This window comes from Sceloporus occidentalis, unplaced genomic scaffold (assembly GCF_023333645.1).
Source record: "Sceloporus occidentalis isolate IW3139 unplaced genomic scaffold, rSceOcc1.0.p SCAF_68, whole genome shotgun sequence".
In the NCBI taxonomy this organism is placed as follows: Eukaryota; Metazoa; Chordata; class Lepidosauria; order Squamata; family Phrynosomatidae; genus Sceloporus; species Sceloporus occidentalis.
The window spans coordinates 5,297,573-5,311,783 of record NW_028317048.1 but is presented as its reverse complement, the minus strand read 5'-3'; the positions used below and the strand labels follow the sequence as shown (position 1 = coordinate 5,311,783).

The window sequence follows — 14,211 nt, the reverse complement described above, 5'->3', positions numbered from 1 at the left end:
TCCTTCTATAGGTAGTGAAAGGTATATGGCAAGTTGCAGTATGTATTCTTTGCTACTCAGTAGCTTGCATCCGGGTCACACTGCATGTCATTACTAAATTTGACCAAGTACTGTATGGGATACATAAATCCCAAACAGATTATATTAGTTATATGTTTATATGTATGTTTATTGCCTGATCCCTTTAGGTAGTAGATTGAGAATTGAAGTGCTCACACACAGGGATAAACTTGTAAGAAACAGAGCGCTGAGACAAATAAATGGAGGCTTTCTTTATGAATGTCTTAGCCTGTCCTATGAGATATACATTAGATTGCGTTGTTTCTATCTTACAATGTGCCCATGTCATCCAGATATCAGACTCCCCCCATCTCCTCTGCTGACAAGTTATACCTAGAGACATACAGGGCATTATAAACGCATTATGTCAACAATGATATCCGAAACATAAAATAAAAATATTTGGGTAAGTATCCCCCCACCCACCCCACCCTCTTTCCCATATATGAATACATAAATCTAAATAGAACATAGATTACATTAGGTAGCCATTAAATAATGGACCTTGAGAATAAAAAACGAATAGGTAGTTTAATTTCACATAAAAAGGAATTAATACTATTTTGGCTGTACTAGAGAAACGTCAGTCTGTAGGAAATCTTACTGGTAAACCTTGCATGGTTTCTCCACGTGTACTTTACTATATTTCAGGACTTGAAGGACATAAATAAGAAGTAAATGCAAATGCCCCTTTCCCACACAAACCACAACGAAATGCAAAGGGAGTCCTGACCAAAGAGGAAGGCTGGGTCTTGTGACAGGTAGTTACTGTTGTGTTTGCTCATTCTATACTCTTAGAAAAGCAGGAACGAGCGTCCTAGACGTCTTGTTTTTTTCCATCTACCATAAAACGAGGGTTCCTGGAGGAAACCGGCCGCTCACTCACACTCACACACTCATAACCCTCACACACTCATATCCCTCACACACTCTGATCATTCCTTGGTTTCTTCCTTCTCTTCTTCTTCTTTCTCTTCTTCTTCATTTGCTTCTTCCTCGGTCTTTTCTTCATCTCGGGCCCCGGGTAGTTTGTCTTTGTTGTTTTCCTTTTTCCATTTCATCCTCCTGTTTTGAAACCAGATTTTGACTTGCCTCTCAGTCAGTCCCAGGGCGTGGGATACTTCAATTCTTCTCTTCCGCGTCAAGTAAGGGTTGAAAAGGAATTCCTTCTCAAGCTCCAGCGTTTGATACCGACTGTACGTCTGCCTTCCACTACGTCTTCCGGGAGCTAAGGGTAAAACAACACGAAGGATAAGACTTTACCACTTCCGATTTAAGTCCCATTGAAATACACATGGCTGCCCACTTGACTGAACTACTCAAAGCTCAAATAAAATCACTGTACAATTAAAGCAACATTAAAACAAAGTTTAATAAAATAAGCGTTACTTGTGATCACATCTCCCTTTCACCCTGAGTGTGTTGATTTATTTTATATTATTTGGGGTAACTGTGATGGAGCTAAGTAACTTATATTTAAAACAGAAAAGAACTCTGCTAACTAAAAATAGAACGTTGGGTTATTTGTTTGTCTGACGAGAGAATATATTTAGAAACCCGTTTACGACTTATTACTGAAAGCTTTATAGCATATCAGAGTAAACAATAGACTATAACTTCCACGTATCAGTATGTAGAGTTAGCTATAAATCAAGGGTTTAAGGGCGGCAACTTTAAAACAGCTTTACGACCCGATTTAGGTGTCACTGAAGGTTTTTTGAGGTGGGGGTTCGTACTTTTTATTATTTATAGGAATACTGTATCTTAACATAGATTTCTTTTCCCAATAAATTTTCATGGAGATAGTTTCATTGAATGATTTCCTAATATATATATATATATATATATATATATATATATATATATATATATATATATATATATTTTTTTTTATTTATTTTTTTTTAAACAATCCTGTTTTTTATGCTTTTATCTTTTTTTATCCTGGCTCTACCTAATTTCTAAAAAAATATCTCACAGGCGAGAATAACACTCTGCAAATTCTGCATTTTCATCTATTTACTCCACACCCATTCAGATGAACTGCATGGCTTTGCTGTGCCCTTATAGCAAGCCCATAACCTCGTGGGAGCTGTATACTGTTCTCCTCAAGGCAAGTCATAAAAATAACTTAGTTCATTACGAGTTCAAAAGATCTGTACTTAAAACACCTTTATCCCCTTTTTTCTGTTTCTGAAACTAACTGCTAACTCGTGGAATTAGCAGAACAAAAGATTTACCCAATCCAAAAGCTCTAACATTGCCCGAAATGTGGCTTTTTAAAAAAATATATCAGACAGGGCTATTGTTAGTTCTGTATAAGAAAATGTCACAGACAGAGACAGAGGAGGAGGTAAAGAGACACAACATAGAGAATAAAATGGAAATCTCCTCACCGTGAGGTCTCATCCAGGGGAACATGAGACTGGGAGACGAATTTTGATTTAAATGGCCTTGTCCCTCGCTAGTGCTAGTGTTGGAAGACGATTTACAATCAGGATACTGCACCACGCTCGTCTCTTGCTGGGCACCATAAAGAGACTGTCTTGGTAGGGCTTCGTATCCATAGAATTTAGAAGCGTCTCCGTGGCACGTCAGGGCACAAGGATTCTGCTGGTATCCAGAGTTGGAGATGGTGGAGGATCCGTGGTGGAAAAACTCCTGGACATGGTGAGAAGGGTGCTGGAAGCCTGGGGCAGTGGTACCCGGACCATACACCAAAGCATGGCTCCTGCTGACACTTTGTGGGAAGCGACAGTCGTAGTAAGTTGGTTCCAGGGACTCGCCGCCTTTGTACTTGGAGAAAAGAGGGTTTACAAAATAGGAACTCATGGCTCTGGCATGAAAGAAAAACAGCTGCACCCCCTCCTCACTAATAAAAAATAGCTTTAAAAAATAGAAAGGCAAAACAATACAAAAAGGCAGTCTTTAATTCTAGGGGAGATCAATGGAAGACTGTCCCCTGGGCTTGTCTTAAAGTCCTGTTTTTGTTTGTGGGATTTTTTTTTAAACAGAGGGGGGGGTTATTTGGTGTCTGTTACAGACGTTTCATAGTGCATGAGTGCGTGGCTGCTTAGGTCTCTGGGCTTGTTGGATTCTCTTGTATCAGTCGGTAGATAGAGCTCTATCGTTCTGTTCCTTCCCTTACCACCACAGGCAAATTCCTTAAAATCCCTGCTGGTGAAGCTTTCACACGCGATTTGTATCCATCAATCCTCTTCGCCAAGACAGGCTGGAGAGAAATGACAAGGATTTGGGGGTATCGGATGAAGGGGACGTGGAAAACCAGCCTTCAGAAAAAAATATCAAATGAATGAGGGAGGGTTATGAAAGGTGCGCATTAATATCTTTAGGTGCTCTTTTTTTCCAAGCCAGCCTCTTCACTGATGTGGGGAAATACATGCGCCGTGAGGTCAACCTAGGTAACCTCCACAGGTAACATATTTAGGGTGCGATGGTGCTGGGTAATAAGTATATGATCCGATATTTAGATGAAGGTTTTTGGTCCCCCCCTTTTTTGAAAATTGTATATTTTCGCCTTATTAAGAAGGATACAACCAACTACTAGCCCAGTGCTACGTCATATGCCTATCAAGCTCCCCCTGTTACGTTTACCGCTGTTACCACTTGGCGTCCTATTGGAAATAAGCAAACACTTTAATGCCCCATAAAGCATTTTAAGCTAAAATAATAATAAAAACGTTAAAGGGGGTGGGGGAGAAAGGGTGTGCACAAGGACTATACAAGATTTGTTTTATTAAGTAATCCATAAACATATTATATTGTGCATATGATTTGTTCTAAAGATGTTTTGATATTTGACTTAATAAAGTCAGCCATACTTAGCAAAATTACTTGTAGTAAATGGAAAAAAAGTTTTATACTATTGAGGAAGCTTTCCTATAATGCTGTTAAGCAGAATTTGGATATTAGACAAAAAGAAGAATGTGAATTTTGAACCTAAAGCATCAGAGAAGAGGAAACGTGCAATTACTTAGCTAAGATGTATTCAAAATTCTCTTCCCATCTGCTTGGGCTGAGTTTTTGTAAGCACCAACTTTTAGGGTAGGATTTTATAGTATAGACGCTACATGTTAGCAGCCATTGAAGATCTTCTTTTGAAAAGCTTGGCTTTTATGGCTGCCCAATAAAACACAGAAATACCAGAAAATCCGGCAACCAATTTCCGCAAACAACCTCCCTCCCAAAAATGCTATATTCATGGTTTAAGAAATAAAACAAAATAAACATCGTAATGGGCATACGTTCATTTAAAGATGTATATATTATTTTACTTAACGAATTGTGTTTTTAGGAGAAACTAAAGCATACATAGTAATTAATTTATGACAGTGTTACATTTTTAATTACAATTTCGAAATGTTCCATATATCATCATTATTATTTAGCAAAATGTCCTTACCGATGTGTATAAAAAATGAACTAAAATACGTGTGTGTATCTATACACTCACACGCATATAGTACTGTTACTAAATATAACAATTTAAATAATTTAAATCCCTCTTTCTGCAATGACACTTTGATTTGTAAATCTAATCATTTAAGATTCTTTTTTTTTCTCTGCCACTAGTTTCAAAGCAAAGCGAGAGCAACCAAAGCTATTACTTTCATGGGGGCCGAACCTTTTATGTACAATTGTGTTTCTCATTAAACTTCTAATTCTAGTTTAAGTGTAGCAATTGGTTTGTAACAGCGGAAGTGTATGAGTCAAGGAGAGTGTCATGGGCAGAAATGTTTTTAGATATTATATGTAACAGGGAAAATGGAAAGGTGCAATATAATTTGGAAACATACACTAAGTATATATTTATTATTCCAAAATGTATCTTTTAATGGACGTTTCAACAATAAGCTTTATATTGCTATCATACTAAAACGAAATTACACACACACGCATAACATTAGTGTATGTATGTGTTAATACCAATAAAATAAAATCAAATAAAATACGAAATGGCATTTAAATTACATGTGTGAAGACATTTAAATAATTATCACAATATCTAATAATATGATTATACTTCGTAACTTAAGCCTATGCCAGCTTTATAAAATGCAGAGACTGGCCTGTCTTCTTTATTATTATTTAGTGCTGTTGTTCGCTTCTCTATTCCGTTTTACATACACCAATCGAAAGACAATATATGGCGATATATACGATATCTATCTATCTATATCTATCTATAGATAGATATATCTATCTATATATATATATATAGATAGATAGATAGATAGATAGATAGATAGATAGATAGATAGATAGATAGATATTAAAATGGTGTTCTAGAACAGCCTCGGTATAGTGATTGGCGATTTTATAATTATTTGGCCTTCGATATTTTTTCTGATACTTTTTATCCAATGTTACCAGTAGCTCGGAATGTCAGTTACTATTACTGTGACCCATTGGTAATTTGAAAAACATTTTATACATATTACAAGTTCATTCGCCATTCAGGGGGGAATGATGTTGTGTAAATTTGTTTTGATTTGTTTTCCAACCACCTGATAAGGACCCATACATATAATGCAATGCAATGTAACTTTAATTGGCTAAACCACTCTAAAATTTAAGCAACAGTGCCACCATGTGTCCAAAGAGTGGAACACTCAACACAACCCACTAACGCGTTCCTCTAACCAATAATCCAGTCATAAAACAATCTTGCCATCAGAAAACTTCTGAGCATGCTTTTGAATTCTATGAAAACCGTAGATAAGCAATGAATATTTCAACTACTAATGTTGAGTCGCTGAAATCGTATTTTACGAACAGGAAGACATAAGGGTATGATACTTATATGTATTCAGGTATTCACTTAAATTATTATATAGCCTATGAATAACGTAAATAGTAATCATAATAGATATGAAGTTATTACAATGACTGCCTGGATCTTTTATATTTAGACACATGTATTAGATGTGGCTGGACAGGTAAAAATATGTACATATATATAATGTGTTTATATATAAATATCTATCTATCTATCTATCTATCTATCTATCTATCTATCTATCTATCTATCTATCTATCTATCTATATAGATATATATATATATATATCTATATAGATATAGATATATATCTATATAGAGATATATAGATAGATAGATAGATAGATAGATAGATAGATAGATATTGTTAGCCTTATTTGCATGCGCCTACCCAGAATCCCTTGGGTTGTGGCAGCACCATGAGATTTCTGAGGGAAAAACAAGCCTTCTGGCTTGTCTGTTGTCTGTAGATGAGTGATTAATAATACTTCTACTACCCATATATATATATATATATATATATATATATATATATATATATATATATATATATATATATATACGCTTGATTAATAATTAATTAATCATTAGCTTTCATATATATATATATATATATGTGTGTGTGTGTGTGTGTGTGTAATATAATTTATATATCTATATAAGAAATACAAGTATCTATCCATCTATCTAATTATGTATCTATCTAGGTCATATTAGTGTCTCCTTACCATTTTCAACATGCTCATCGTACTTGCTCACTACTCACGTTTTACTATAACTATAGCCAAATGTACTGGTGTATGTTACTTTAGCATGTATATCTATATGTGACGTTAAACATAATAACATTCAACTTTCACATAAACAGCACGAATTCTGGACGGTGTAACCTTCTTCTACTGGTCAGTAGGTTTATCAGTTTTAAAGCAATTTTTTAGCCAGTTGGGTCTGCTGTTTGTTGCTTGTAGACAAAACATTCCAATAATCCAATTTCAAAGAGTAGAGTATGCACCTTATTTAAACCATAAAACAATTAAAGCCAGACGTCTAGCCAGCACCCAGGTTTTGTTTTGTTCTCATCCATTCAAGACACACAGCAGTGAGACAAACTAGGTTGTAAAGATTGTATTTTCTTTGCGGAAGTGCACCTACAGCCAGCCTTAAAACCAGCAGCATCCTGTTCTTTTTATGTTGGTTACAAAGGGTTGTATTTTTTATGACAACCGGAAAAACGTTGTACTCACCTAATGCAATAAAATAAACTCTAAAATGTAAAATTTTTAGAAAATATAATTGCTAGAAAAATAGTATAAGCCAAAACAGTTTCATGTACTTGATTTCCCTGCCTTTGTTCTTCACTTTATCTTTCTTTTTTTTTCTGTGCCTTTTTCCTTTTTGAAAGACAAACTTCCCATCATGGGACATTAAACTGATTGATCAATTGTCTTGGATATGCCATACTGACAATGACATCTCCAAGCTCATCTTTCAACTAAGCCTTGGGATGTGGAAATCTATTGCAATTTTTTTTAATGTGTGTATGTGTCTTGCAATATGATGCATAAACTTTGCAGAATTTATACAGGCGACATTATTTTTTTTTCTTCTTTATTTCTCCCTTCACTTTTTGAACAAGTAGCTTCTTTTGATCGTTGCAGGATATTTCTCGTCTAAGAGCCTCTCTAAAGAGAATAGTGAAAGCTACTTTATTGTGGAGCGCAGACATCCTAAGGTTTTCGAAATCACTAAATCTGTCCTTGACATGAGTTGTATTTGAATGATAATAATAAAAAAGGGCCATTCTGTGCCTTTGGATGGCCATTCCAAGAACAGAAAACCATTTATAGAGATTGTTGAGCTTGACGCCTATTAAAATAAAACTAAGCTTAAATTTGATAGCAGGATATATGTGCAGATTATTGAAATATCTGGTTTATTATTGTTGATTTGATATCTTTTTTATATAGTGTGTATAATGAAAAATATAGAAAACAGGGAGTATTTTATTACATTGCTAGTAATAATTAGCCCATATTGCTGGATAAGCAGAGATGATTTCATACAATGTTTGAGTTTTTATACTTCATAGTTCTCAATGGTTTATAACATACATTGTTAGTGAGTGATTATTATACTTGGAATTATATTTTACAGTTAGGTGTGAGGTTTTATTTTTAGACGTTATAAGCCTCTTTATGGTGGTAAAATATGCAATTCGGATTTCCTATGTTTTGTGTAATAAAAGACCCGTTTTGTTCAGTTTTACGACCACAATGAATCTTGAGCACGTTTCCTTTTGAGACTGCTAGTGTGAACTGGCCTCTTCAGTTCCTTTATTTCTATCTGCTTAACTATTACAGATTATTAGATTAGAAATCGCAATTAAGAAATTATAATAGAAATAAAAAGACCCTCATCAGCAAAAGTCCAAGAACCAAATTTACTATACTTACAATGGCTCCTATACACATACTTTCATAAACAAACATATATACGCTATAAATTGAAAAACAATTTAATTTATTGATTAAAAACTCCTTTCCAGGGAACATATTTGTGCAAAATGCTAAATAATTTGAAGGCTCTCAGCAGCATTTATAGAAAGCAACTTAAATTAGGAATGTCGCCGCTTTTATTCTGCAAACCTGACATTTCTCTTCACTGTCTAGAGCCATAAATAACGGTGTCATTTATTCTAAGTTGGGAGTCAGATGCAAATGACACAAACACAGCAAAGTCTAATATCATCTTTTTTCACAACTGCAGTTAAGACAAGTCGTAGAGAATGTGCTGGAAGCTCTAAACATGTGAATGGCAATTCTATATTTGACTTAATATAAAGCTCTATGGAATTCTGTTAAATGGAATAGAACGCTTCGAGAAAATTCCACCCCCCAAAAAAATCAATCGTAAGTAGCCCTATGCAAATAATTGCTTAGATGTTTATTTTATTTTATTAATATTTTACAGCGTTGGGGTTTTGTTTTACTGAGGGACGTATATTATTAATTATATATTTCCAACAAGACTGGAGACAGAAAATTAATCACAACACACAAAAGGTTGTAGTGCACTCTTCTATATTTACACAGAGCTCTTCTACAAGCGAAACAGAACAATACACAACTTTTTTGTGACAAGAATAAAATACACAAATATGTACATTCAAGGGACATCAAAGACTATAACAAAACATACTGATATTCCGATTTGATTTATACAAAATATGCAATCACAAACTCTTGAAATAAAAATTAACACTGGATATGTATAAGTTATAAAATAAAATACTAAAAAAAATATTCAAGTACTTTCTTGTTTATTTTTTTTTCTGTAAAGAAAGGGAAAGAAACATTTCCAATTGCATTTTATAAAAGCGTGTGCTTTCAAAATGCCTCTGTGTTTATCTATGCTAAACACCGATTTCCACATTCATAGTCATAAAAAGTTTATTTTATGGGTTTTTTTTAGCCAAAAAATGTTTTTCTTTCTCGTATCTGTAGTAGTGAGGTTACTGATATTTAATATAATTTTTATTCTCTAGGGCTGGTCCTTGTCGCTTTTTTCTTTATTCATTTTCTTCATTTTCATCCTTCTGTTCTGAAACCAGATTTTAACTTGGCGTTCAGTGAGATTAAGGACTCTGGCTACTTCATATCGCCGGTCCCTTGTTAGGTACATATTAAATAAAAACTCCTTTTCAAGTTCCAAAGTCTGATATTTTGTATAAGGACATCTTTTCTTTCTCGTTGAACGAGCATGGATCCAATTTGCCACGGGGTTATCTAAAACAAGAAAGAGAAAAAAAGGTTAAAACGAATGAAAATATTATTTTCCCAAGTCAAAATGATCACCGTTTATTAATGTCGTTCTTGAAATAAGTCTTCACTAGACATAATAAGAGACACAAAAGCCGTACTCCCGCTGGTTATACCTGCATTCTGAATTTAGTTTTAATATATTTTTTATAATCACTTCCAATGTATGATATTTGCAGATATTTTTACGACTCTAAATGTGACGTGGGAATTTTAGGTTCTATTGCCACACTAGTAGCTGAAGCCATTGTAAACCAGCAATCATTGAGAAAAATACACACTATACTCAGAAGGCCATAAAAGGTTTTTAACAAGGTTCTGCTTCCCCAAGTGTAGTTCATCCCTATTTGCCATTTTATGTGTTCTATATATTTATTTTATGATTTTACTCTGACATCTTATCTACTAAAAGCCTTGTCATCTTCTGCCAACCCAAACTCTAATAAAATAGTAAGCTAATATTTTTTAATATGATTTGTTAAAATAAAAATAGGTGTGATTACTACAGAGGTACAAACACCTTTCTCTATATGCAAAAAGTATATCTTTAAAGAAAATATGAATTTTCTGTCATATATCTCAATTTGTGCACATGCACACAAGTATAGATGCACAAATCAACACGGTTATATACAAAGGGATATGTTCCTATATAATGTGGAGATTGTTTACAGTATTAGTGGTGTCAGATGCTACAGGTTCTTAATATTTCCACTCTGATAATATATCAGCAGCCATTAAGTGCAACTGAATTTTAATGTTAAGAGACATGAAAGATGCAAGAATTAAGGATTGTTTAAGGACTTCCTCTGGCTGTGTATATATCTGGTCTGCTCTGGCCATGGCCATAAAACCAGAGCTATAACAACGTGTTCTTTCAAAGGCACAATTGTCCTTCAATGTTGCTGTCCAACATGAGCATTTATCTCTCTCAGCTTTAATTCTACTAGCGTAACACATAAATAAATATATTTTAATGCTGCCCATATACAATGCAGGGATGTGTCTTTATTTAGTCAGGCAGGTTGATGTGCATGTAGTAAATGGGTCCTCCCTGATCTCTCCTGCATCAGTCCTCTGCATTCATTTAGCTGCAATGCTGAGTAAATTCAGTGAATAATGTGCCATGCTTAGGAAAACGTGTGTCTGAGCTGTGAATGTGTAGATGACAGTAAGCATGTGAAACCTCAGGGATCTAACCATGCAGCCTGTTCTAATGCACCCATTCCTGGTCTGTTATATTCTGTGTCTTTTTAACTCGCTTTAATCTTCCTGCAGGCAGTGTGTTTTAGGGCTGGGCCCTACTAAAGAAGCAATTTCGTTTTATGGAGGACTTCAGTCCTGGCTGTAATCCCCCCCCCTCCACCCCACCTTCTCCGGTTGTAAACAAGAATGACTCTTAACTTACTCGGGTCCAATTCCGACTTGTCCTCTTTGTGTTTGCTAGAAAGGATGCCCTCGGATTCCGGGGAGGGGATGGAATGCAGCGGTGGCCTGTCTCTGAGGTCGCCGGGAGATCCGTATATGTAATCCGGATAACTGCGCCCATCGCTGGGGCCGCAGTCCCTTCTGCTGGGATAGGCGTCTGGCTTGAGTCCGTAGTGCCTGCTACTGGCTGCAAAGCCTGGGAATGAAACCGTCCCTGAGATAGGCTCCAGCCAACTGCGCATATACCTAGCGTCTGTCCCCAAGTGTGGCTGGTGATGGGTATATGGATGGTAGACCACAGAAGACTGGGAGTGCACAGGACCCCAGGAGGTGGTAAAAACTGCAGGTTTGGGGGCAAAACTGCAAGAAGGAAAATCTCCACAATCCGGGACTAATCCTGACGGTCTTGCAGTAGCAGGGTGAGCCCCAGTGGTGGGGAACCTAGAAGCCAAGAGGTCTTCACTTTCATGGCTGATCAGAGAGTCCACATAATAGTTGCTGATGGGACCAGAAGCAGACATTGTTCCCCCTTCTTTTACATTCATAAGATTATTGTATGAACTGTATGTGTACTTTTTATCTGCTCATAGAACAATCAGGGCAGGTAATTATTTTTTCAGCCTCTCATGCTTGTCATTGGCTCTCGCTACCCACGTGATTGTATTTACAAAAAAAAAATACAGTGTAGATCAATGCGCAGGTCCCTTCCGTCTCTCTTTAATAGAATCTCGAGAAGGTCTGGTTTTCATAAAACTATTGAAATCATACGAAATTCTAAGGAGGGACCTCATGGAGCTGGTTAGGCTTCGAAACATGTTTTGTGCTTAATAGCAACAGTGGATAAAAAAATAATGTAATAGATTGCTGATTAAGACATTGGAATCTTGAAAAGGGGACTATTTCTTGACGCTATCTATCTCTGTCTGGTCTCTCCATTGCTGCCTGTATTCTAGCAAGGATATATAGAACAGCCATAGACATAGCTTTTCATTAGAAATACATTGTGATTTCTGCATTTCGTTTACAGGCTCTTAGCCTGCAAGCTGGTAAATTACCTATAAAAACTGATTCTGAAAAGTACCTTATTCCCATTTACCATTCAATTGTTTCTTTTAAATGTTATATATTCTGAAGTATAAGTACAATGTACCAATTGGTAGATTTCTTTACAAATCAGCAGGTAGTGAAAAACAGGCATGTCAAATCCATTGGAGTTTGAAAAGACAGGGGGAAAAAAAGAGATCAGGGAGACAGTTTTACACAGAATAATAGTGTTAAGCGACTCCCATCTTTCAATGAATGTCTGTATTCGTCTGGTGAGGGTTGGATGTTTTTATGTGCTTCAATAAAAAATTTACGAGGATCATTCGATTGTTCATAAACTTGTCCTTCATTAAACAAAACTACAGAGTTGGATTTTAACTGTAAAAAAGCAAAAGTTACTGCAAACTTTCTCCATCCATTTTCTGGAGGAGAAGAAAATGGAGAAAAAAAAAACTATAGAAGGGGTTTTCTTGAGAAATATCTCCCATGATAAACTTCTAATGTCACCGCATTTGTCGATGTCAAAAATTCATTATTTTCTGTTTACCAAAGTAAATGATTCCTAACACAATTGACTTTAAACAAATTGTAATTCTGAGGTCTCTTATCAGACTGGATGTTTTTATTTTTATCATTCAGTATATAATATCTAATATGGAAACCAATATATCAATTTGTTGGTATAAAGAATTCAAAAGTTATACATAAATCGCCTTTTTTACCAGTTAATAATAAGGGCTTTTTCGATAAAATATCTTAGTGCCTTCAATACGAAGAGATAGATTTAATTTGCTTTTGTGTGATACGTACAGACCCTTCACCCCCACACCATAACCATGAAAGCAGCTAGCTTTCCCTATGCGCTTTCTCTTTGAATATATGCATGTATAATTTTTAACACACAGATACAGTCAAGATTTACATTTCCACTGAGAAAACCAAGTCCCCTTTAAAGGTATAATAATGAAATTAGCTTAGAAAGCATTGGGACATATGCACAGGGTTAATTGCATGCATATTTAATAAATTCCACATTGTTACAGTGTTATTATAAGCCATATAAACTGTACACCATCTTAATCAACAACACACAATAAGCCAACATTTTCCCTATTTTTCAACAATGATAATCGCCAGCTTTCTGCACTTTTACTATATGACATCATTTAGGCATAGTTACGTGGTATATCACGAAATTATGTGTTAGGATTAATTTATTACTAAATATTGCTTAAGGTCCTGAAATCAATCTGGTAAATTTCCTTCATTTGTTTTTTGTCTCATATAATTATGACACTCCTTCAAGAACAGGTTCTTTGAAACAAGCGAGATGCCTAATTTTACAAAGATATTTTAGGAGGGCATCTGGCTGAATATGAAGCACGCACTCTTTTTATTTATACATAGTACATGTCCGGAAACTTGACATTCCGAAATATGTAATTATTAAAAAATACACTCAAACACAGAAGAACAGTGCAAATGGAATCGTAAAAGGAGCACAAACCATCGACGTTAGACATGACTGTGTGTATATATGCAATCACTACATTTGTATACATTGCCAAATCGGTGGCATACATTTGCAGTGGAAATAATAATAATATGAAACAATTACTCCAAGTATAGCCACATGATGCCTTATATTGCCTGACATATACTATCGTGATATGTAGGAATACTGATAGCTGCTTCCAAGCACATATGTGAATGCTAGAATATTTTTTCTATACACAGAAGCAATGCCCCAGTAACATCTGTACATTCAGTTATCAATCACCATGTCATGCGAAGATGAGAAATAAAATGAAATCTTTTCTCTGTTTACCTTGTTTGCTGCATCAGGATGAACAGGAAATTCGCCATTGAAAGCAATAAGCCCATTTCAGCCTTGCATACCAAATAAAGTGTTATTCTCTGAAGGCCTCTAAGTATCAAAATGTCCAGTTGTCTTCTTCTAACTGCATGGTGCCTATCTGATTCATCTACACACAGTACATGTCTTCTCTACAGCGAGAAAACAATTGCAGTGGAAATATGAAGACTCTTGAAATTCCATCT

At 35.4% G+C, this 14,211-nt stretch overlaps 2 protein-coding genes across 2 annotated transcripts; both read right to left on the bottom strand.

Moving 5' to 3' along the window:
* Window positions 1-995: 995 nt before the first annotated feature.
* On the bottom strand, window positions 996-2,892 carry LOC149286587 (homeobox protein Hox-C8-like). Its single transcript, XM_089493987.1, has 2 exons — window positions 2,457-2,892; window positions 996-1,288 (listed from the first exon to the last, which is right to left on the bottom strand). Exons 1-2 carry the CDS (start codon window positions 2,890-2,892, stop codon window positions 996-998), a joined length of 729 nt encoding a protein of 242 aa, XP_089350113.1.
* A 6,508-nt stretch (window positions 2,893-9,400) lies between these two features.
* LOC149286586 (homeobox protein Hox-C9-like) lies at window positions 9,401-11,651 on the bottom strand. The gene is made up of 2 exons (XM_089493993.1): window positions 11,087-11,651; window positions 9,401-9,645 (listed from the first exon to the last, which is right to left on the bottom strand). The coding sequence occupies exons 1-2, from the start codon at window positions 11,649-11,651 to the stop codon at window positions 9,401-9,403; spliced, it is 810 nt and encodes a 269-aa protein (XP_089350119.1).
* Window positions 11,652-14,211: the final 2,560 nt, after the last annotated feature.